The sequence below is a fragment of the Pelophylax lessonae genome (assembly GCF_965119305.1).
Source record: "Pelophylax lessonae genome assembly, chromosome: 8".
Taxonomy (NCBI): domain Eukaryota; kingdom Metazoa; phylum Chordata; class Amphibia; order Anura; family Ranidae; genus Pelophylax; species Pelophylax lessonae.
Genome location: NC_138775.1, coordinates 96,933,658 through 96,959,786, shown reverse-complemented (window position 1 = coordinate 96,959,786; position 26,129 = coordinate 96,933,658). Strand labels below are relative to the sequence as shown.

The window sequence follows — 26,129 nt, the reverse complement described above, 5'->3', positions numbered from 1 at the left end:
TGCAAAGTCCCTATTTGCCATTTGAATGAACTTAATCCCTTAAAAAACATTTCCTCTGCATTTTTGAAGAAGGCTTCAGGGTGCCCACGAAAGTCCAGTAAGCGCCAGGACCGTCTCCTACAGTTAATTCGGCTGCGGGATCGGACAGCACCAGTGCAGAACTTGCTCAGGAATGGCAGCGGGCAGGCACAGTGAGGCAAAGACTTTTGGAGGCTGGTGTGGTGTCAGGAAGGTCAGCAAAGAAGCCACTTTTCTCTCCAGGAAAAACATCAGGGACAGACTGATATTCTGCAAAAGGATTGGACTGCTGAGGACTGGGGTAAAGTAATTTCCTCTGATGAATCCCCTTTCTGATTGGGGCATCCGGAGAAGAAAAGGTGAGTGCTACTATCAGTCCTGTGTCATGCCAACAGTAAAGCATCCTGAGACCATTCATGTATGGGTTTGCTTCTAAGCCAAGGGACGTGGGCTCACTCAGAATTGCCTAATACACATGAATAAAGAATGGTACAAAAACCTAATCCTTCGAGAGCAACTTCTCCCAACCATCCAAGAACATTTTGGTGAGGAACAATGCCTTGTCCAGCAAGATGGAGCACCTTGGCATAAGGCAAAAATAATAACAAAGTGGCTTGGGGAGCAAAACATTGAAATTTTGGGTCCATGGCCAGGAAGCTTCCCAGACTTTAATCCCATTGAGAACTCGTGGTCAATCCTTGAGGCAGGTGAACAAAAACCCCACAAATTCTGACAAACTCTCAAGCGTTGATTATGCAAGAATGGGCTGCCATCAGTCAGGATGTGGCCTAGAAGTTGTATGACAGCATGCCAGGGCAAATTGCAGAGGTCTTGAAAAAGAACGGTCAACACTGCAAATATTGACTCTTTGCATAAACTTAATGTAATTGTCAATAGAAGCCTTTGACACTTAGGAAATACTTCAGTGTGCCATAGTAACATCTGACAAAAGGATCTAAAAACACTGAAGCAGCAGATTTTGTGAAAATGTCATTCACAAAACATTTTGCCATGACTGGAAATACTCCTAAACACAGCATTCGTTCATTTTAGTGACCAGAATACAGTGCCTTGAAAAAGTATTCATACCCCTTGAAATTTTCCACATTTTGTCATGTTACAACCAAAAACAAATGTATTGGTATTTTATGTTATAGACCAACACATAGTGGCACATAATTGTGAAGTGGAAGGACAAGTTATAGTTATATGTGAAAAGTGTGGCGTGAATTTGTATTCAGCCCCCCCAAGTCAGTATTTTGTAGATCCATCTTTCGCTGCAATTACAACTGCAAGTCTTTTTGGGGATGTCTTTACCAGCTTTGCACATCTAGAGTGACATTTTTGCCCATTAAGCCCCATACACACGTACCAATCGTCGGCCGCAAATATTCGGACTTGTTAGTATGATGCTTCCGACAGCCGACAGCGCATTTTCGGCCGAACAGAATCTGTTGTGCAGACTTTAAAATTTTTGTTGGCCGTCACCAGAACGGCCGATTGTTCGCCAGTCAGTACAGAATTCGGATGACAATCAGCAGATTTGCAAGACTGGGCATGCTCAGAAAAGAAAAAACACACGGAAAGTTAACCATCACATGACATCACTTCTGCAGTCGGCTGTTGTTGGCCGACAAAATTTGTGTGCAGTCTTTTGCAGTTTTCAACCGACAGGACAGCACCGGACAAAAGACGGCCGATCGTTCGGCCGACGATCGCTACATGTGTACGGGGCTTTACTCTTTGCAAAATAGCTCAAGCTCTGTCCGATTGAATGGAGAGCGTCTGTGAACAGCAATTTTCAAGTCTTGCCACAGAGTCCCGATTGGATTTAGGTCTGGACTTCGACTGGGCCATTCTTACACATGAATATGCTTTGATCTAAACCAGGGGTGTCAAACTCCATTTCATCGCGGCCCGCATCATTATTATGGTTGCCCTCAAAGGGCTGGCTATATCTGTAAGATTAGATGTCTAGAGCACCCCATGCCCCCTTACACCCTTACATGAGATGTCAAGAGCCCCCCCACCATCAGAAGTCAAGTGTCACCCACCCTTCATTATATCACAATGCACCCCCTTACCTTGTGCTGCTGCCAGGAAAAAGATGTGGGTGGATCTGGGAAGTGCAGGGTCTGGAGGAGAACCAGAGGAGGGCTGGGGTCAGCTTCCTGAGTCTGCTGCATACTGAGACCAGGGGAGGCAGAGGCAAGGTGGTGTGGCTGCACAGAGAGGTCCAGGATCTGTAGGAGGAGTTCTCCCCTCCTCTCTGCTGCAGACTGCTGAGAAAGGGGGGCAAAGATGAGCCTTTCTGCAGCTTCACAGAGGAGTGCAGAATCTGGCAAAGGAGTTCTGTCCTCTCTGCTGCCCACTACAGAGACAAGGTGGGGGCAGAGACAAGGGGGTGCTGCAGGAGGTGCGAGGGCCACATTCGACCTGCGGGCCTTGTTTGACACCTGTGATCTAAACCAGTGGTCCTCAACCCTGGTCCTCAGGGCCCACTAACAGGCCAGGTTTGCAAGATAACTGAAATACATCCCAGGTGATATAATTTGCTCCTTAGTGATTGCAGTACTCTAGTCTGCATCTCCCCAAGGTAATACTTAAAATCTGGCCTGTTAGTGGGCCCTGAGGACCGGAGTTGAGGACCACTGGTCTAAACCATTCCATTGTAGCTCTTAGGGTTGTTGTCCTGCTAAAAGGTGAACCTCCACCCCAAGCTCAAGTCTCTTGCAGACTCTCAAAGGTTTTCTTTAAGGATTGCCCTGTATTTGGCTCCATCCATCTTCCCATCAACTCTGACCAGCTTCCCTGTCCCTGCTGGTGTTGAGCAGTGTTAGTTTTCCACCACATGTAGCATTTTGCTTTTAGGCCATAAAGTTCAATTTTGGTCTCATCTGACCAGAGCACCTTCTTCCACATGGCTTCTCGCAAACTGGAAACGGGATTTCTTATGGCTTTCTTTCAACAATTGCTTTCTTCTTGTCACTCCTCCAGAAATGTCAGATTTGTGGAGTGCACTTTGTGTTGGTCAACCACAGAAAATCCCAATGAAATACATTTAAGGTTTTGGTTGTAATGTGGAAAATTCCAAGGGGTATGAATACTTTAAGGCACTGTAAATTAATTTGGCCTCTAGCCAATGAAATGACCAACCAAACGCTTGATGCGTTTTAAAACACGTGGTTTTAGGCGCGTTTTTGATACAAATTTTCTCCTGAAAGTAGACCGGTGTCCAGAAGAGTTTAGTACATGAGGTCTAAACATGAAGTAGTTTTCTCTTGCAATTACTATTAGTTCTACAGTGTCTAATACTTAAAATACATAATAAATAAAGATCAGGGTGGCTAAAAAATCAATTATTTTTTTTGAAATTTTTTTTTATTTTATTTATTAAAAAAATGCTTTTAGAGTAAAAATCTATCTAAAGATTAGTTTTAGTTTTAAGATCCATTATTAACGACTTGCCGACCAGCGGCCGTAGTTTTTACTGCAGCAGATCGGCTCTGGCCTGCGAAACGATGTACCTGTATGTTGCTTCGCGGGGCCGCTAGTGGGGGCGCGTGCGCACTGATTGGCTACAAGGAGAGCCAATAAGCGGGTCTGGTACAGCGATGTCTCCCAGGCACCTGCAATCGCTCCCCATGGAACCCTATTTAGGAACACAGGTCTCTGTGTTCATTCAGCAAGCCTACCCCCACACAGTTAGAAAGCACACCATAGGGACACATTTAACCCTTTGATCACCCCTGGTGTTAACCCCTTCCCTGCCAGTGTCAGTACAGTCACAGTGCATATTTTTAGCACTAATTACTGTAGTAATGTCACTGGTCCCCCCAAAAAATGTCAGGTAGGTGTCTGATCTGTCCGCCACAATGTCACAAAAAATCGCAGCTCGCCACCATTACTAAAAAAATTTAAAAATAAAAATGATATAAATCTTTCCCCTAGTTTGTAGACGCGATAACTTTTGTGCAAACCAATCAATATACACCTTTTGGGATTTTTATTTTTCTTTTTTTCAAAAAATATGTAGCAGAATACATATTGGCCTAAGTTGATGAAATAATTAGATTTTTACATTTTTTTATTATATTATATTTTTTATAATTATATTATTATTTTATTGGGAATGTTATATAGCAGAAAGTAAAAAAAAAAAAATTGTTTTGTTTAACCACTTCAATACTGGGCACTTTCACCCCCTTCCTGCCCAGGCCAATTTTTCCCTTTTAGCGCTGTTGCATTTTGAATGACAATTGCGCGGTCATGCAACACTGTACCTAAACCAAATTTATGTCATTTTCCCCCCACAAATAGAGCTTTCTTTTGGTGGTATTTGATCACCTCTGGGTTTTTTCCTTTTTGCTTAACAAATAAAAAAAGACCGAAAAGTTTGAACAAAAAATGTTTATGTTATACAGTTTTGTAAATAAATAAGCTTTTTTCCTGCACTGATGGGGTGGCACTGATAGGGTGGCACTGATAGGCGGCACTGATAGGCACTGATATGTGGCACTGATAGGTAGCACAGATATGCAGCATTGATGGGCACTGATAGGTGGCACTGACGGGCACTGATAGGTGGCACTAATGGGCACTGATGGGCGGCACTGATGGGCACTGACGGGCGGCACTGATGGGCACTGATGGGCACTGACGGGCGGCACTGATGGGCACTGATAGGCGGCACTGACGGGCGGCACTGATGGGCACTGATAGGCGGCACTGGTGGGCAATAATGGGCACTGGTGGGCGACACTGACAGATGGCAATGATGGGCACTGGTGGGCAGCACTGATAGGGAGGGCACTGATGGGGAGGGCAATGGGGGGCTCCCTGAGCCCTGATTGCCATCCCTGGTGGCCATAGTGGGCATCCCTGGGGTCATGGGTGGGCATCCCTGGCGGTTCTAGTGGCACCCCCCCCCACGAGGGTCTGCACTGGTAATCAATGATCTGATTACCAGTGCCGACCCCCCCCCCCCTGTCAGGGGAGCCGCCGATCGGCGCTCCTTTTCTCGTGCCTGTCAGGCACGAACTAAGGAAAGCCGATCAACGGCTCTTCCTGTTTACTATGTGACCAGCCGTGATTGGACACGGCTGGTCACATGGTAAAGAGCTACGTCAGTAGGCTCTTTACCGAGATCAGAGATGCAGGGTGTCAGGCTGACACCCGGGGGGCGCTCAGAGCTGTATTATCCTGCCGCCGTCATATGACGTCCGGTCAGGATAATACGACCACATTCCCGCCGTCAATCTGCTATAGGGCAGGCGGGAAGTGGTTAATTTTTTGTTTGTTTTGTTTGTTATTGTTTTTTGCTTTTTTTTTTTTTTCAGAATTGCCGATCCTTTTTTACTAGCTTTTTTACTAGTGATTTAACTCATGATTTAAATCAAATCCACTGCAATTAAAAACAAAGAAAAGGGCGCACCAGCCTAGAGCATTATCCTCAGTGGGCTTTTAATGAAACAAGTTTTAGAATCAGCTACTCCCAAACATGCAAAATATTCCAGCATATCAATTCCATAGAGCAACATCCTTGTTAAAGGTCCAATGTCTCGTGAAGATGAAGGGCTAACGTGTTTCGAGGCCGTGCCTCTTCCTCAGAGCCAGAGTAGCTGATTTTAAGACTTGTTTCATTAAAAGCCCACTGAGGATAATGCGCTAGGCTGGTGCGCCCTTTTCTTTGTTTTTATTTGCAGTGTTTTGTTGAGCACCCCGGTCGTAGAGGGCAGCAAAGCTTAGCCATAGTGGAAGCCAAGCGTGAGTTCCAGGATAGAGGCAGCCTGAGGACCTGATTCTGAGCGCAGGAGCAGGGTGCTCAGCATCACAATTTTCTTTTCTTAAATCAATTCCACCCTGATATAAATATATGCAATTTTGAATAAGCCAGGGAAAAAATATTTTTCTGATGCTTCCTTTACTTCTTTCCCAACAAGGTGAAAAAGCATGTGGAGCAGTGCTTCCTTAAAGCTGCATTATTTAAAATACACCATTTATTGCAGTTGTGTACTGCTTTAAAAATGAGGTGCATTTAAGATAGTGAAGATTAGTACCTGAATCTGTCTTGATATCAGCCTGCTGTCATCTCCTGCACAGCAGTACTCAGACTGGGAGAGGGAACAGCAGCAGTAGATATATTGTTGTCCCTTGGTTCTAATCCTGGCCACGTCACAACCTGCATGGAATTTGAATATTCTCCCTGTATTTGCGTGGGTTTCTACTCGCATTCTGAAGACAAGCTATTAGGTCAATTGCCTCGAAAGCCTCATGTACACTACAGCTGCTAAACTGACATTTTGGAGGATTTGGGCGTTTTTTCAGCAGCCCCTGATGTGTACATGTACACTCAGTTTATTGTAGTTTAAAAGGCAGTTGAGTTTACAGGCATTTATTTGAAATAGAAAAATAGCGTTCAAGACTGTAGTATACCGGCATTTCAAACGCCAAATGCTTGCGACCGCAGTAAACTCTGTTTTATGTGCGTTTTTCGTTTATAAGCCTTTTTAAAAAGAAAAACATTTTATATACTTTTTGATTTATTCTCCCTGGAGAAGAGACGCCTGAGGGGGACATGATAGAAATTTATAAATATCTCAATGGGGATCTAAGATTAGAAAAAAAGCTGTTCAGTCGAAGGGAATGCATAAGGACTCGAGGGCATACATTGCGATTAGAGGAGAAACGTTTTAACCTCAGGCAACGTGGGGGGGTTACTTACTGTTAGGGCTACAAGATTGTGGAATTCTCTACCACAAGAGGTGGTTTCTGCGGGAAGTATGGTGGCTTTCAAAAGACTCTTAGATGTACTTCTCAAGGATCAGAACATTCAGGGCTATGTGAGATGATTACAGCCACACACACTGTTAGCTCAATCTCGTCAGGAGGCAATTGCAAGATGATTTACGGCCCTTCAGTCCTAACTCCCCCTGTGTAGTGAATTCCCCCTCACTGGCCAGGAGATGCAACAACACACAGCAACTTAAGCTTAGCGTAGATACATCTGATTTATTTCAGTTCGGCTTCCATATTTATGAGACATTTTGAGCGGCAAAAACCAGTTTGAACTAGTTACAATTCATGGGTCAGCTTAACAATAGAACATATCTCCACTAAAACAATACATAAAAAGGCTTCTGTTTTCCCTATACATCTCTGTCAATGTGGGGTGTCTCGTGTCTGAAAGTTCGTTTGTGGAAAGGGCCGTTCCGTCTGTGTTCAGCTGTCTGATGTGTTAATGTAAGCAATTGTCAATTGTGTTCAGGTGTTGTCTGTAATCTCTATGCGAAGCCTAACTTGTTAAGTGTCCAAATGAATGAATGAAACGTGTTTAATATGTAAACACCTATCAATGTTTGTCATCTATATGCAAAAATCCAACTGCCAAGTGTCCAGGGTGTATGAATGAGGTGTGTTTAATATAATTGCAAGTGGCCACATTCCATTGTAGAGTGGGCACGAGCTCATAATGTATTATGAAATATAATATTTCAGTAAAGCACATTGATACACTTTCACACACCTACACAGGTTGAACTGGATGGACTATTGTCTTTATTCAACCTCACCTACTATGTAACTATGTAACATTTACAAGTTGAAAAAACCCCGTAAAGTTGACCACATGGCTGTTGCCTGCATCCATGAATGAGTCCAGTAGCGACGAACTCTGGTCCTGTCACGCAATTTTCTACGTCTTCTGAGCCTCCGCAACATCAGGAGCATTTCCTCGCACATTCTCATGATGGGATCCATATTGAAAACACAAAAAATAAGACCGCTACCTACAATTGCACTGCTCTCTCTTCTCTCACAGGCTGAAATGGGTAATAATTGACTTGTTGTTCATGCATTGTCGGCATTTAGGAGGGTCTCCTGAGGTTATCTTTTCCCACTTAAAGACCAGCCACCGCAGATATTTTCCTGCGACAGGCTGGCTCTCCTGCGCAAACCACCGTACCTGTACGGCGGGTCTCGGTCGCACGCTGTCTAGCCCTGCAGCTAAGCAACGGGTGCGTTGGCCACAGGGAACCCGGCAATTGCTGCAGGGACTGACAGAAGGCGGTGTGCCCTTGTAAACATGGCACGCTGCTCATCTGTCACTGATTGAAACAGGGCTCCTGTGTTCCTGTCATTTCGGGAACACAGGAGCCCTGTTTTCATCCACCAAGTCTGGCCCCCACACAGTTAGAATCACCCCCTAGGTGCACATTTAACCCCTTCCCTGCCAGTGTCATTATTACAGTAACCGTGCATATTTTTAGCACTGATTACTGTAGTAATGTCACTGGTGCCCCCAAAAAGTGTCAATAATGTCAGTTAGGGGTCTGATCTGGCCGCCGCAATGTCGCAGTCCCGCTAAAAATCGCAGCCATTACTAGTAAGAAAAATAAATAAAATGACCTAAATCTTTCCCCTAGTTTGTAAACGCGATAACTTTTGCGCAAACCAATCAAAATACACTTATTGGGATTTTTTTTTTTTACCAAAAATATGTAGCAAAATACAAATTGGCCAAAAATGATGAAAACATTTGATTTTTATTTATTTTTTTTTAAATTGAAAAATACTGCTTTTTTTTTCAAAATTGTCTTATTTTTTTGTTTATAGCGCATAATCAAAAAACCGCACCAAAAGAAAGCCCTGTTTGTGGAAAAGGATGTCAACGTATTTGGGTACAGCGTCGCACGACCGTGCAGTTACATGGTTTGTGAGGTTGAAAAAAGACCTCAGTCCATCCAGTTGTCAGTTAAAGTAACGCAGTGCCGAATCGCAAAAAATGGCCTGATCAATAAGGGGGCAACTAGTTTAACGCTTCTAACCTCAAATGCTGCTAAACTCACATAAACTCTGTATGTAAAAGCTCAAAGATGGACATTTTTCACTATCCGTTTCCAGCGTTCAAAAAAGGTTTTCAACTGCCCTGTGTACATTTGCCCTAACTAAGTTGCCCTTAGTAGGTGTGTGTATATAAGATAGGGACCTATTTAAAGGCGGGAACTAATGTAAATGAATAGATTGTGGAGCGTTGCATAAATCAATGGCTTTATAATACCTGAAAGAAATAATCAGGCTCAGCTGCATACACATGAAGATATGTGGACAGAAGGAGAGAACAGAGTGAGCAGAATACAAAATGTGGTGTTGCTCATTCATTATGAAATCAGCAGACTGCTTGGAATGGGGTAAAGAAGAGAACTATATTCCATTACTGTAAGTGGTGTCCTGTTCTCTATGGCAGAGGTTTATTATTATCATCCACGTTTGTGATTTATACTCACAAAAGTGCTTGGAAAGACTGACGGATCCTTTTGCATATGTTACGAGTGTATTTCAACTTTTGTAATTGCTGTTTAGTTTTAGGCTTTATATCTCGCAGGGTGAAAATTCATGAACACAATACAACTTTGGCTGAATTTAGACTTCTAAGCTAGGTTTACACTTGTGTGGGTCAGGAATGCCAACAAAGTTGCGCATGTTCCCACCCTGAAGGCAAAATGCGCCCCCTTTAGCAGATCTGTGGGGTACCCTCACACATTGGCAAACATGGAGCATGTTTGCTCGTGCCAAATCTCATGGGGTGGCACCCGTTTTAAAAAGTTAAGGGTTTTGTTTTTCGCTGGTACAGCAGCCCATTAAAATAAATGGGCTGCTTTACCTGTGATGTGTGCATACAAATGCACCACACATATATGAACCCAGCCTTAAGCCCCGTACACACGCATTGATAATTGACTGGGAATTTTCGGCCAACGTCCGATCGGCCGATTTTCGGCTTGTTAGTATGATGCTTCCGACAACCGACTCCGACTTTTCGGCCGAAAAAAAATCTTGTGTGCAGGCTATACAATTTTTGTTGGCCGTCAACACAACGGCCGATTTTCCGTCAGTCAGTACAGATTTCGGCAGACAAAAATCTGATGAGCAAGACTGGGCATGCTCAGAGAAGAAAAAACACACGGAAAGTAAACCAACACATGACATCACTTCTGAAGTAGAATTTTGTTGGCCGAGAAAATTTGTGTGCAGTCTAGGCACATTCCAACCAACAAAACACAACTTGGACAAAAGACGGACGATCGGTCGGCCGATAATCGTTGCGTGTGTACGAGGCATTAGGCAGGAACGCTTGCAAAATCGTGCATGTTTCCAGCTTGCAGACACACTGTGCTGCTCTTTAGCAGTCGTGTGGGGTGCCATTAAGAACAACACCCACATCCCACACATTTTTGCACATGTAAAACCACTTGGCGCCATAGCACTCTTTGATTCTGTTTGGCACAGTTAAAAAAGGTGGGATTGAGGACTTCTTTTCCTGCTTCTTTGGGTGGGACCGCCCATTCAAATAACATGGGTCGCACAAGGTGTGAACCTAGCCTCAGCCCCTGTTCACACAGAATCCAACATTGAAATTGTGTGACTTTACTTGAAATAGCACAAATTTAAAGCTGCATGTCAGTGCGACTTGGCTGATATCTGTGCAACTTTATGCACAGATGTCTATGCAAGTCACACCTGAATTCACCAAATCTTTTTCAAATTGGGTCGACACCGCAAAGTCAGCGTCGCACCGATTTTGAACAGTTCCATTGCCGTTTTGAACCCGTTAAATCGAATGACAAGTCGCACTGGTGTAAAAGGGGGGTAAATGTTGCTTTTCATCTGCCTACAGTTTAAAATTAATAAATGATCTACATGGCTGACAAGTAATCTGCCAGACAGAAATCATTATAATAATCATAATTTATTCTGCAAAATCATGCGTGCTGCACGTTTGTCATGTATTTTTTTTTAGATATAACTTGTATTGGGGGTTTAATGATTCGTAAAGGGGACAAATTGGCAATGCAGCATTGAATGCAGAGGGGATTCCCTAGTTTATTCTGTAAAGTACAGAAGCAACAGCACATGAGTCATGAACAAGCCCAAAATTCTGAATAAATCCCTGAGTCGGATTATGTAGTCATTTTGAAATGCGTTTATATCCTATTCCCCCAAGTCCATTGGTCTTGCACTGACAGATCTCCCTGCAAACGCATACATCTACCTCTGCAAGTTTATTCATTTAATATGCTTGAGATTTTCCCTCAAGCCTCAGCATTTTGCATTCTTCTTAATTAACCCAAGAGCCATCACTTTTCTGTTTACTTTTACATTTCTAATAAAACCTCCTCCGTGTTCTCCTGACCTCGTCCAACATTCTCATTTCATCCTGTGCTTATTTGCACTGTTAGTATATTCATACATTGATATGAATGAGAATAAACTTGTAGAAGAACTGATAGATTTACAAAGTTTTTGGAATCTCTCTATTCTAAAAGGGGGGGGGGGGGGGTAAAACATACTGTATTTTAGTTTAGGAATGTTTGCAATTCAAGACATGTTTCAAATGATGAGCTTGCAGTAATTAACAAGCATATTTTGTAACCTAAAGGTTAGATAGGAGATAGGTTGTCTTCTAGGATTATTAGATTACCTTTTTTTTTTCCCTCTGCGTTTTATTGTTATGTTAAAACCAGAATTGTTTGGCTCATACGTCTTTATAGCCCAAGGAATGAGATAAATAATAATCCTTGACAGAACCGGTAATTAAGTTATCGGTAAACTTTCCAGCAAGCAGAAAGAAGTGCAGACAACTGATTTTTTTTTTTTCGGCGCTTTGTTCTACTTGGCTTTTCCCTAATTTTTTTTTTTTAAACTTTTTTAGTTTTTGCTGATGACTGTTTTTGCTTTAAAGTGGAGTTCCAGCTTTTTTTTTTTTTTTAAATCACCCCCGTGATAGTCGCCAATTATGTATTAGAAAATGGCATATGCCACATCTGACAACGTTTTCTGTGTTATTAAAAGTATTGGTACTCACTGTACCCTTCTGTTCCAGTAAGAGTGTGGGCATCTGAAGCCCACTAGGAGTCTCTTCCGGGATAAGGTGCTGCTGGCTACCCAGCAAGCAACTCCCGATCTCGCGCACTTTTTCACAGCCGTAGCCTAGCCTAGCATCGCGTCATTTCTACTTTAGAAGTAACGCAATGCTAGTCGCGGAGGATGCCCATTGGCTCCTGGGATTGCTTACACTGGTATCCCAGGAGCCATTGCGAAGAGAATATTGCGTACTGCGCCGCGGCCGGGTTTGAACGGAAGTGCATCTTTTTTAGAAGAAAAGGTAAAAAAAGGTACTTTATATTAACCACTTGCCTACTGGGCACTTATACCCCCTTCCTATCCAGGCCAATTTTCAGCTTTCAGCGCTGTCACGCTTTGAATGAAAATTGCGCGGTCATGCTACACTTTACCCATATGAAATTTTTATCATTTTTTTCACACAAATAGAGCTTTCTTTTGGTGGTATTTAATCACCTCTGGCTTTTTTATTTCTTACAAAAAAAAAGAAAAGTTTTTCTTATTTTCTGTGAGTACATTTTGAAAATAAATAAATTTTTCTCCTTCACTGATGTGCGCTGATGAGGCGGCACTGATGGGCACTGATAGGCTGCACTGATGAGGTGGCACTTATGGGCACTGAGGTGGCACTGATGAGGAGGTACTAATATGCCGCACTGAGAGGTGGCACTGCTGGGCACTGAGAGGTGGCACTGCTGGGCACTGAGAGGTGGCACTGCTGGCACTGAGAGGTGGCACTGCTGGCACTGAGAGGTGGCACTGCTGGGCACTGAGAGGCGGCACTGAGAGACGGCACTGATGGGCACTGAGAGGCGGCACTGAGGGGCACTGAGAGGCGGCACTGATGGGTGACACTGATGGGTGGCACTGATGGATACTGATGGGTGGCACTGATCAGCACTGATGGGCAACACCATCAGTGCCCACACTCAGTGCCCATAGTGCTGCTAGTCAGTGCCCATCAGTGCCTAGATGAGCAGGCACTGATGGGCACTGACTGGCAGCACTGTGGGCACTGATGGTGGGGCACTGATGGCGGGCACTGTGGGCAGTTGTGGCATTTTTTCCCCTCTTCTGTAATCAGGGCACTGGTGATCAGTGCCCTGATTACATTCCTTTGTGTTCCCCTTACCGCTGATCGGTCTCTCCTCTTCCTCACACTGCAGTCTCCGTGTGAGGAAGAGAGCTGGCGATGAGAGATGATCTCATATGTTTACATATGAGATCATCTCTCATTGCACGGCCCGATCACGTGGTAAATGGCCGCTGTGATTGGCCATTTACCACGATCTGTGATTGGCTGCGTCCAAGGGACACGGCCAACACAGATTTTCCCCGATGCGCGCTCACGGGAGCGTGCGGGGAGCCTGTTACTGGGAGGCCATTTTTAAAGGCGGCCTCCCGGAAATTCGAGTCCATGCTGTAGCCGTACTTCGGCTATAGCGCGGACCGGAAGTAGTTATAAAAAAAAAAAAAAGACGCTATCCAAAAGGGAATGGCGGAGTGATGAGCAGGACATTCATATTTAAATGCAAATTAGGGTGGAACTCCACTTTAAATTCATAAGCATGCTAACTAAATGAAAGTCACCAATGCTTAAAGCAGTATTAAACCCAAAAGCAAACCTTTATTAAATTGTGGCTTGCCAGTTCTTAGAGATGTGATAGTTACATACATTTTTTTCTTTTTTTAGGCTTTCTTCTATTTTCATCTGGTGATCCTGCCAATAAGTCTGTATTTCAAAAGAACAAGCTCTCTTCCAGTATCAGTTTACAGGGATGAGACAAACCATTTAAACACTAAATGAGGGTCTTAAAATTATTAGCTTTTAGTTATTCATGTAAATCCTTCATCTCAAAAGGAAAAAAAGTGGGATGGTACATAACATGTGGCTGCTGTTAGGTTAAAATCCTCGCCCTTCTGCCCCCACATACACTCACAATGGTGATATTCCAGTGCTGAACAGGTTAATATGAGTGGATGCAGCTGTGATAGGTGATCATCAAGTGTCGACTATGCCTTCCCTTTCCACCCACACTCCATTCATAGAAGCTGTATTATTGCTTACCACAATATAAAGCACTTTATGAATGGAGGACGGGGAAATTAATGAAAGGCCCACCTCCTCCATTAATAGAACACTTTTTATTGTGGGAACTGATAGTATGGCTTTTATGAATAGAGCATGAGGTGGGAATAGGTGTACATAGTTTGCACTTTCGAGTGCCTGCCACAGATGCAGCTGCTCATCCCCTGCCGCACCAAAACTAGCACTGCACCCATCAGCACACGGCCTTCAAGGGCCATTTTTGGGCCCCAAGCACTGCACCCATCAGCCCACGGCCCTCAAGGGCCATTTTTGGGCCCCAAAGGGCTGTTCTGTCCCCTAAGTACTCTGAGGGCAGTTCTGGCCCTAAGGGCCATTTTTTGGCCCCCAATGGCTGCTTTGAGTAGTCTGAGGGATATGTTTAGCCCTTGAGTGTCGTTTTTATTCATGAGTATGTGCTGTAGAGCTGCACGATTCTGGCTAAAATGAGAATCACAATTTTTTTGCATAGAATAAAGAACACGATTCTCGGCGTAAGATCATCTTTTACATTATACAAAAAAATTGGGATAACTTTACTGTTTAGTTTTTTAAAATTCATTAAAGTGTATTTCCCCCCCAAAAAATGCGTTTGAAAAACTTCTGCGCAAATACAGTGTGACAAAAGATTGCAACGATCGCCATTTTATTCTCTAGGGTCTCTGCTGAAAAAAATATATAAATAAAATGTTTGGGCGCTCCAAGTAATTTTCTAGCAAAAAATACTGATTTTACCTTGTAAGCAACACGTGTCCGAAAAAGGCTTAGTCTTTTAAGTGGTTAAACTGCCCTCGCTTACAGATGGAAGTTAATTTCTTTGATCTAAAAGAAGGAAAAGATACATTGTAAAGCATTTTGTTTATACTTATCTTAGCAGCCTTAAGGGCTCTTTCACACGGGCGTTTCTTTTATTTTTGCCCGATCAGGTCCTTTTTTTTTTTTTGTAACGGACACGGATGACACTTGTGTCATCCGGTCCGTATGTCCGTTTTTCATCCCATCCGTTTGCGGATGAAAAACTGACATAATGCATGTCTATGTAAATACGGATGTCTGCGGATGACACCACTGACATCCGTTTTTGCTTCAGTTCCGTTTTTTGAAAGGAAGAAAAAATAGGGTTCTCCTCCGTTCAAAAAAACTGAACTGAACTGAACTGACAAAAAACGGATGTCAGAGGATGATCATCCGATGACATCCGTATTTACATAGAGATACATTATGTCCGTTTTTCATCCGCAAACGGATGGGATGAAAAACGGACATACGGAACGCCCGTGTGAAAGAGCCCTAACAATGTTGAGAAACATTTGCTGGGGGCACTTTTTTTTTTTTTTTCTGACAGCTGTGAGTGAGCGGAAAACAGCTCTGTAGGAATCGAGGACTTTTTTCATTTTAAATCATGGGGGGGGGGGGGGGTGAATCGAACGTGATTTTTTTTTTTTTAATGATTAATCGCGCAGCTCTAAAGTGCTGTTTTGGTGGGAAAAAAAAGAAAAGCATATTGGCAATAAAATGGGCACCTTAGAGCAGCATTTGCAATGTTATTTTCATATTTTTAAATACGAACTGGTCTGGGACATTTTAAATTCATATTTGTGCAACAAACAGAACAGCAGAAGAATAACACATTACCATTCCGTAGAATACATCCAGTGAGTGGCATGGATAATTGGCATTGGTTGGTGGCATATATACATTCACTGTGAGATTATACATTCAACGTACTATGACTGCTTTTACAAGGCAAAAGGAGGCATCAATAGGCAGGCTGTTCCTCCTTCTGTGCTCCCCTTTCACCCAAATCTCCTGCCAGCTGGTGTAAAATGTGCCGTGTAAGCTTTAAAGGGTAGTACATGTAATGGTAGTCAAGCTGGTTGTTTGACTATAATTAACACCAGGGAATACATTTTGGAAAGTATATGATTGGGGGGGGGGGGGGTTAAATCATCTGTTCTTTAGCCGGAAGTGCTGGGTATGGCTTGGGGCCTTGATGGGGGGGGGTATCGGTAAATAAAGTACACCCTATCTAAGGTGCCTTTTTATGCACCACTTTTGGGCAAAGTACAGGTTTGTGTCAAAGGAAATATTGGTGAATTTTCATTCTAAAAATGCTGGCATCCATCCTTCGGAGTCATTAAGCCAGAACAATGTACAGAGAGGAGCTTCCAGCTTAACTAACTTTTCGGATATGAGGACTGAGTTGGAATGTCTTTCAGAGGATCTAACTAATAGCTAGGCAACTAGGAGTGAGTTTTAGAAATGGTAGCCCCAATATTTCACTTTGGAAAGGCCTGCTTTAACTTGCAAGGCTTGTGAAGTTTTTGATCGTGATCGTTCAAACAGATTTGGAAGCTTGATAGTTTGCTAATGAGATTCTGCATATTTTTTTATGTATGAGGCCTTCAGGAAAATCAGCGCACCACATTTTTACTGAGTTGTTTTTTTTTCCCAGGGTCGTATTGAATACCTTGTGAAGTGGAAAGGTTGGGCTATCAAGTAAGAACTTATTTTATTTCTTATTCTGATCATATTTCACCTTTGTGGATAAACTGTACTTTTATTTCTATGATCGATTGGAAAATTTGGCAGTTAAAGCATAAAAGCTGTTAAATGTTTTCCGGTTTCTGTAGGATTCAGAGGTTACTTAATAAAGTATTTTCTACAATCTAATTAACATTTATCTTAAAGTATAAGGTCATAAACCACAATGGGGGACATATATTAAAACTGGAGCGGTTGTGCAGGGCAACCAGTCAGATTCTATCTTTGTTCAGTTAAGCTTTGAAAATGAAAGGGAGAAGCTGATTGGTTGTCATGCACAACTTCTACAGATTATGTCTGTTCAAATTTTGAAAAATTGAGATGTCAGTTTTTTAAAAATAGGTGTTAACCCTTATGCTGGCCATACACTAGCTGAAAAATCATTCGAAAATCTGTCATTTGGTCTGTTCGTTAGTTTTTTTTTTTTTTTGTCGTCCAGTTAATGGGCAGAAAATAAAAAATCAGTTTTGACTTTTCAGAGCTAAAAAAAATAGTTTGGAAAAATTTCTGCCGAATGAACGATAAATTGAAAGGTTAATGTGTTTCTCACCCAAACTGTTTGCATGAGGCATATGTTACAAAATGAACAAAAAATTGATTCATTAATGTCCATTGAACGATTTATCGATCAAAGTTCAGTAAATACATGATGGCAAATAGTTTGCTCTCACGGCCCAGTGTTCGTTATTCGAAAAGGAGTTTGAAAGATTTTTCGGCTAGTGAATGGCCAGCATAACTGTATACCATTTGCTCTGTTCACTGTATGTCATAAATAATTGCCATGTCCTTTCTAAATAAAATAATTGATATATCTATATTTCGTGTGTAAACAGAGGAGTGGGAGCCTAAAAAAAAAAAAAAAGACGAATGCAGCTGCCATATTTAATTGGTAAGCTGCAAAATATTAAATTTTTTGGTGTTGGGTTTAATACTATTTGAAATTGTGTCCAGTGTAAAAAAATAAAATGAATAGGTTAACATTGTGATTCAACTGAAACTATGACCGCCCTGATAATATTAGTCTTTCTCTCCCACCACCATCAACACGCCTCCCACCAAATTTTAAGACCGCTTTAACTACAGGAGGTTGAAAAGCGCTGTTCCCCAAAAATGGGTAGAAGACTGATGGCCAATCCCGGTAACCGTTCTCACCACCCCATCATCCTGGTCCAGGATCATGTATTTTTAATGGTATCATGAAGAAGGAAAGGCTTTACTTAGCATGTTCCAAAAAATTCAGATGGTATATAAAAAAAAAAACTTCTATGTACTCACAAGAGAAGCTTACAATGGGGGACAGGATGGCGCCATGCCAGTCAGCATGCACAATAAGGGCAGATCGATGAGCCTCATCCGCTGCGTTTCTTCAGTTCTCCTGATGTCAATTCTGGCGAAATATTTTGTATGGGGCTTATGGACGATCTAACGTCCTCTTTCACACCAACCAGCGTAGTGCTATGTGTCCAGTTGAGTGGCTTTTCTCCCTAGCTGGACCGTGTGCACGCATCGACACACACAACACCTGCCCTCTCGTCACTGGCTTTGACTGACAGCAGCAGGAGCCAATGGCTACCACTGCTACCAATCTGTCCTGAGATCAGGGAGATGCCAGCACTGCTGCAGACAGGCACAACGATAGATTGAGATAGGGCTCAGGTAAGTATGTAGGGAGGAAGGGGGAAGGAACACCAAGTGGAAGGTTTTTTATTTTAATGCAGGTAATGTATTAATTGGAAATTCCAGCTTGTAACACTAAAAACATTGAAAAGCACATAAGGAGAGCCTGGTGGAAAAATCGGTTTGTTTTATTGGTTTTTAAGCAGCAACAGACACACACACACAGACACACACACACAGACACACACACACAGACACACACACACAGACACAGACACACACACACAGACACACAGACACACACACACTTTATTTATTTATTTTTTTTTACTTAAAAAGCTGGATGCTCAACGCACACACAGACACACACAGACACACACAGACACACACAGACACACACAGACACACACACACACACAGACACACACACACACAGACACAGACAGACACAGACACAGACACACACACACACAGACACAGACACAGACACACACAGACACAGACACAGAGACACACACACACAGACACTTTATTTATTTATTTATTTTACTTAAAAAGCTGGATGCTTAGCAAAAGCATTAGTTAACTTGAAGATAGTCTTGGCTGGACACTGCTTACAGGGAATGTTCTAGCTGTTTACAGGTATAACATTCTATGAAATTGTTTTACCTGCATGTAAGTAATAAAGATGGTGCATCTAGCTGACAGATTACGTTTTTTCAATAGTACTTTTTAAATCCTATCACGGATGTCTTCTAGAGAACTATTTCATGTTGAGATAGTTTGGACTTCTTTCAAAGTTGCTCCTGCAAGCGCTCTTTGAAACTTTATATCCAACTGGGAAGAGGTACAGTATATCTTCATGTTGGCCTGAGACCATCTTGGAAACCCCCTTAGACTTGTGTCTGTGGGCAGACAAGGGAAATTTCTGGATCAGCTGCTGTTCTGGCTACGATTTTTAAGGTCAACAAATTGAAAATGTTACCATAGGTGGACTTTTTTTTAAGTCTGCTACAGAAAGCAGCAAGTGCTTTAAAAGAAAAGTATTGGAATTTTTTTTAAAATCCTGCTTATCTAGGTGGATGAAGCATTGGATTGTCCGCCCACTGGCTATAAGTCTGAGAAGAAAACTGAGCGATCAAACACCACTGATCTCTCAGTTCTTCCTGCCACTCTGATCAGAGAATGGTGATGGTCAGCCATTGGCCCCAGCCTGGACTGGCTCTGTGACGTCAGCTGTCAGCTGAAAATTGGTCACAGGAGTGCAGAGCAAACTGGCTTGTTTGGCTGTACTTCTTCTGTGGATCATATGAGTGCAATCTAGCCATAAACGCATTGAATTTAAACTTGATTCCTACGGAGTTGTCCATGGGTGACCCTGACTGCGACACTCAAATTGATATAGGTTAATTTTTCAACAGCCCGTGCATCCAGTCAGCCCTCAGCAGGAGACTTTCATCCATGCTGTTTAGCATGGATGGAGGAATCTGTTCATTGCCTTTAGTCCAGCCTAGACTATGTAACAGAAATGTATACACGAGTGGCCAGCTAATCGGTGTGTGATTTTTTTTTTTTTTTTTTTTGATTTTTTTTTTTTTTATTTTTACTTTTGAGTAGAGCGGATTTTAGTTGGTCTAACAGCACTTCTGAAGAAAGCAGAACAGAGCTCCATGAAGCTGCTTTTTTGGTCCATTGAGCATCTGTCATATACCCATGCACATAAGCACCACTTATCCTATTGGCTTTTATTCTTCTGTCCCTATGTACCCTGCAGATGCACTTGCCTTATAGGTTCCGGGATTCCCAAGGATTCAAGAAGCTTGAAGGAGGATCTCACAAACTTATTTACTCCCTTTTTTGTTTGGTAAATAAAGCATTGAAAGAATCCGTTTTAGAGCCGGTTCACACTAACGCGACTTGTCAGCCTGACAAGTCGCGCTCCCTCGCGGTCCATTGACCGCTACAGGACCCGTTCTAATAGGAGCGACACAAGTCGCTCCGACTTAGAAAAAGGGTCCTGTACTATTTCGGGGCGACCTCGGAGCGACTTGCAGGGACTTCACATAATGGAAGTCTATGCAAGTCGCTCCGAAGTCGTGGTGCATGGTAATGCACTAGTCGTCCCCGAAGTAGTAAGGAGTCGTGTCGCCTCAGTGTGAACCGGCTCTTAGAAGTACAAATAAAATACCTGCTGAACTTGTCTAAACTTCAAAGCTGTCCTGTGGTTTTTGCTTGCCTTATTGCTGGCAGGCTTTGTAAACTTCCCTGTTCTTATCAGAGACTAAAAAATAATTTTTTACCTATGCTATAGATTCAAAATGATGGCAGTGGCTGAGTAGTTTACCAAAATATAATAGGCAGGGCTGACACCACTCAGGCCATGGAATTGCTGTGTTGCCAGCCCATAATTGAGAATTAGAGGCTGAATGCTTTTTTAAAAAGTCAACGGGTTATTTTTCTGTACTTCCCAGAGATAATATACAGGCAAATGTGCATATATTAAAGAGATGTTTTTTATTATTTTTTTGGCTTGAACATACCCTTAAATACCTGACTGTTTTTAAAGTCATATGTTCAGAAGAGACCAAATACTGTTAATAACATTTTGATATGTGTAACATTTTGCAGGTACAGCACTTGGGAACCGGAAGAGAACATTCTGGATTCTCGCCTTATTGTGGCATTTGAGCAAAAGTGAGTTTGTCACTTCTCATCTGTGACCAAATTAAAATCCTTAACACACATTCCTTGGCTCTTCACCAATGATTTGAGCATTGTGAATGACTTACAATGGCCACTTTGTTTTTGTACCTGATTTTTAACATGGGCAAGGTCTATTTAAAGACATTTCTATAAACTGATCAGGAAAGCAGCACATTGTTCTGAATGTTTAAAAGCATGTCTGCGAGTTTGGAATGCGTTATTTGAACTTTTATTGTTTATTTAGATTCTTTTGGTTATCGTTACCATTACTTCCTTTTTATCTCTGCCTAATCGTGTTTTCCGTTTGCACAGAGAGAGGGAACAGGAGATCTATGGACCGAAGAAAAGGGGTCCAAAACCAAAAACGTTCTTATTAAAGGTAAAAAAAAAAGCTGTTCGTAAAATATATTAAAAAAAAAAAAAAAAAATTATATGTGTTTTTTTTACTTATAGGTTAACTCCATCCTTTAGACCATATTACATGTTACACCAATGTTTGGCGTGTAAGATGGTTTCAAGCTGTTGCTGCAAATATGGGTGCATTTAAAAAAAAAAAAAAAAAAAAATTATTTTTTGCAAAAGGTGGCCTTGGCCTTTAATGTACTCACAAGTTGCAACTAATTTGTCATTTCATGAAGCAATATTAACAAATATTGAGGGAATCCAGACACCTTTACCTGTCTGAATTCTCCAGCATTCACTAAAGTCGGCCATGGTCGGTTTGAATCTTCGCAGGGTTCAGCAGGGACTGGCCGAGATTCGAACCATGTATGGGCACTCTGAATGTACCTAAGTTGATCGATCAGACTTTTACATGTGGTTATTGCTAGGGTCTTTTATAGCTGGTAGCCGTAATCACTGTGTACTCCCAGCAGGGATGGCTCCTTGCTAGGGATTTCCCAATCAACATTGACTGTGTTGATGGAATTGACCGTTTTTTTTTTTTTTTTTTTTTCTTTCCTGCAATCCGTGGTGGCAGGAAAGAAAATAGCTCCATCTATGGCCGGCATTACATTCCCAGATATTTATGTAAATGTTGGCAGGTAATGCTCCAGAGAGAGAAGCTAAATCAAGGTATTGGGTGAATTTGCAGCAAGTATGAATGCCAATCAGCAGTGCTTTTACTAATTTAAAATACGGTAATTTGATTCTTTCTCTGGGTAAGAAGTATGTCTAGGGGAATCTTTTCAGCAAATGTTTTTTTTTTTTCGTTTTTTTTGTTTTTTTAAGCAAAAATAGTTAATCTTGATTTGAAGACCTAAGACAGCTTTAGATGTGCCTTACCATTTAGGCAAACTTTTTAATAGGGACTGTATGGTGAATGCTGGGTAAAGTAGCCATAAATAAGCAACTAAAACTAGAACAGGCTTGTTAATTTTGCATGAAGCAGCATTTAAAGTGATTGTAAAGTCTTAGGCTCCTTTCACACGGCTGCTCCGTGTGAAAGGTCCGCTGCGGGACTTTTTTTTTTTTTTTTCCACGGAGCGGATGACATTTCTGTCATCCGCTCCGTGTGCCCGCATATCATCCCATCCGTTTGCGGATGATATGCGGACCTAATGTAAGTATATGGCACTGCGGATGTCAGCGGATGACACCGCTGACATCTGATTTTCCTTCCTTTCCGTTTTTTACACGGAAGGAAAAATGGGGTTCTGTTCCATTCGTAAAAACGGAACAGAACTGACAGGAGGAAAATCGGGTGTCAGCGGATGGTATTCCGCTGACACCCGCAGTGCCATTCACTTACATTATGTCCGCAAATCATCCGCAAACGGATTGGATGATTTGCGGACACACGGAGCGGCCGTGTGAAAGGACCCTTAGTTTTTTTTTTCTTTATAATAACAAACCAGTTATACTTGCCTACTCTGTGCAGTTGGTTTTGCACAAATCAGGTTGAAAAAAGACAGAAATCCATCTGGCTCAACTAACAAAAAACAGTAAAGAAAACCCAACCATACAATCCCATATACACAATCCTATACCTGCAGTTGATCCAGAGGAAGGCAAAACAAAAACCCAGCGAGGCAATCGGATATTCCCTGGATCAACTTTACCTATAAATATTAGTACCCATTTATATTATGTACACCCAGGAAAGAATCCAGGCCTTTTTTAAAGCAATCTAGTGAGCTGGCCAGATCTACCTCTGGATGGAGTCTATTCCACATTTTCACAGCTCTTACGGCAAAGAAACCTTTCCGTATTTGGCCCGATCCTCCTCTTCTCGGGTCCCTCTTCTGTGCTCCTGGCACCTCCCTCCTGATGAGTGCTCCCACAGCAAGCAGCTTGCTGTGGGGGCACTCGAGCTGAGTCACAGCTCCCAGGGTCCATTCAGACACGAAGCGGCGACCCAGCCCGCCCCATTATCTCCTGATTGGCTGGCTGACTGACATACTTTGATAGCAGCAGGAGCCAATCGCGCCACGCTGCTGCCTCAGCCCATGAGGAGGGGAGTCCAGGGCAGCTGAGACACTCCTGCAACATCGATGGATAGGTATGGGCTCGGATAAGTATTAGGGGGGGGGGGGCTGAGGGGCTGCTGCACACAAGTGTTTTTTTTTTTTTTTTATCTTCAAGTGATTGTAAAGTCAAATTTTTTTCCTATAAAAATAACAAACGTTATATTTACCTGCTCTGTTGCAGTGTATTTGCACAGAGCAGCCCAGATCCTCCTCTTCTCGGTCCCTCTTCTGTGATCCTTGTCCCTCCCTCCTGTTCAGTGGCCCCACAGCAAGCAGCTTGCTATGGGGGCACCCAAGCTGAGTGACAGCGCCCTGTGTCAATTCAGACATTGAACTCGACCCCGCCCCTCTCTCCCCTGATTGGCTAGCTGACTTTGATTTACAGCAGTGGGAGCTAATGGCACCGCTGCTGTGTCTCAGCCAATCAGGAAGGAGAATTTTGGATGGCTGAGACACTTGTGGACATCGCTGGGCATAGAGGGAGCTCAGGTAAGTGTTAGGGGATGCTAAGGGGGGGCTGCTGCACACAGTCTTTTTATCTTCATTTATAGAATGCATTAAGATAAAAAAACCTTGTGACTTTACAACGCCTTTAATGCATAGAATGCATTAAGTTAAAAAAAAAAAAAAACTTCTGCCTTTACAATCCCTTTAGGCAAAATAATTCTTAAAGAAGGGAGATGTTATGTAGACAGGCCACACCAATATAACTGCAGAAAAAGTTTATACAGTTTTGGGTATTAAGATTTTAGATAACTGTAATGGGTGCAAGGAAATAATTGAGAATCCTATTTTGTGTACTCCTTCAGTCGTCTTAGTTGGCAGCAATATATGCAGAATACTAGTTAGTAGATTAATTTCCAAGGCACATCTTCAGGGCCCCCCCCCCCAGTATTACGTATAAAAGGAAATGTAGTCTCAATTATGTTCAGCTAGAAAACGTACATTTTATGTATGGGTTGTGATTTTGTTAAGAAAAAAAAAAAAAAGGTTTGCCATTTGGGAAATGTAAAGCAGGTCTACAGAATCTGTAATAAACCGTAGTAAGAATCTGAAAGTTTTTAGCAATATTATTGGCTCAGGAGAAAAAAGTAGGTTACTTGTAACTAATGTTTTTTGTCATTAACAGGCCAGAGCCCAGGCTGAAGCCCTTCGTATAAATGAAGTCCACTTTGGAGTTAAACCGGGCTCCAGTGGTTCCCCTAAATTGCACTCAAGTGCTGCTGTGCATCGATTAAAAAAGGACATTCGACGCTGCCATAGCATGTCCCGTCGCCCTCTTCCCCGTCCAGACCCTTCTGCACCTTCTGGTACTAGTTCTGGTCTACGCCCCCCTGTGTCGCCATTTTCAGAAACTGTGCGGATCATCAATCGCAAGGCAAAACCCAGAGAGCCAAAGCGTAATCGAATCATTCTTAATCTAAAGGTCATTGATAAAGCTGCAAAGCCTCCTCTAGGACGCCCCAAAATTCCTTCCCGAAATAGAGTGATTGGTAAAAGTAAAAAGTACAGTGAGAGCATGTTGCGCAATCAGATTCGTCACATAAAATATGGGTCATTTTCACTGTACAACAAGCCAGCCCTTCGAGGCCCAGGTGAAGAAAAAGCACATATTGAAAGCACTCACCAAGGCTTGGAGGATGAAAGCTCTGTTACATCTGGGTGTCCTTCTCCAGCTCCATCAGATGATCGACCCCCTAAATTGCTGCCTGAGTCTCTTAGCCCCGCTGTTCCTGACTGGAGGGAATCTGAGGCATTGGATCTTTCTATACCACCAGAATCCTCTGCAAGCAAACGTGGGCAAGGGGAGCCTGAAGAATCTGAACCAGAAGAGGAAGCTGGAGATTGGCGTCCAGACATGTCACCATGTTCCAATGTGGTGGTGACTGATGTTACCAGTAACCTGTTGACAGTCACCATCAAAGAGTTTTGCAATGCACAAGACTTCGAGAAAGTAGCAGCAGTAGGCAAATAGAATAGGAGAAGGGCATGTAATAGGAAAAATGTACAACAATTTAAAGATTGTTTCACTCTAAAGCTTGTAATGCACCACTCTATATCCTCTTCCTACATCCTTATGATCATGTATAAGAATGTAGTAAACAATAATACAACCTATACTTATTGCCCAGTGTGGCAAGATTAAATGTAGAATGTGATGGCACTTAGTGTGAGGATCGAATATATGTCCCCTCAACGCCATATTTAGTTTAACATTTCATAGCATAGCACAAAGGAAACTAAATTACTGTATTTGCTATTTTTGCTTATATTGTCATGGCTGCTAAGCACAGAGATGAATTGTGCATGTACACTATGTAAGAGCTATAGCTTGCAAGAAAATATATATATTATATACAGTATCTCACAAAAGTGAGAAGATATGACTTTGCTACAATGTAAATTACTGTGTGTACAGCTTGAATAACAGTGTAAATTTTCTGTCCCCTCAAAATAATTTGGCACACAGCCATGTCTAAACTGCAGGCAACAAAAGTTACTACACCCCTAGGTCAAAATGTCCAAATTAGGCCCAATTAGCCCAGCGTCCTATCCAGAGGTTGTCTTTGGGAAATAGACGTATGAGTGCTGTCAGCATTGCTGCAGAGGTTGAAGGGGTGGGGGATCAGCCTGCCAGTGCTCAGACCATACACTGCATCAAATTGGTCTGCATAGCTGTCATCCCAGAAGGAAGCCTCTTCTAAAGATGATGCACAAGAAAGCCAGAAAAACAGTTTGCTGAAGACAAGCAGGCTAATGACATGGATTACTGGAACCATGTACTGTGGTCT

At 42.4% G+C, this 26,129-nt stretch overlaps 1 protein-coding gene across 1 annotated transcript in view; it reads left to right on the top strand.

Annotated features, from left to right (window-relative positions):
* Positions 1-25,640, top strand: part of CBX6 (chromobox 6) — a 47,588-nt gene extending 21,948 nt beyond the window's left edge. The window contains exons 2-5 of the mRNA XM_082266179.1: positions 16,461-16,504; positions 20,795-20,860; positions 21,182-21,248; positions 24,467-25,640. Of these exons, the coding sequence (XP_082122305.1) occupies positions 16,461-16,504; positions 20,795-20,860; positions 21,182-21,248; positions 24,467-25,312 (1,023 nt within the window). The 3' untranslated portion in view covers positions 25,313-25,640. The remainder of the gene's footprint in view (positions 1-16,460; positions 16,505-20,794; positions 20,861-21,181; positions 21,249-24,466) is intronic.
* Positions 25,641-26,129: the final 489 nt, after the last annotated feature.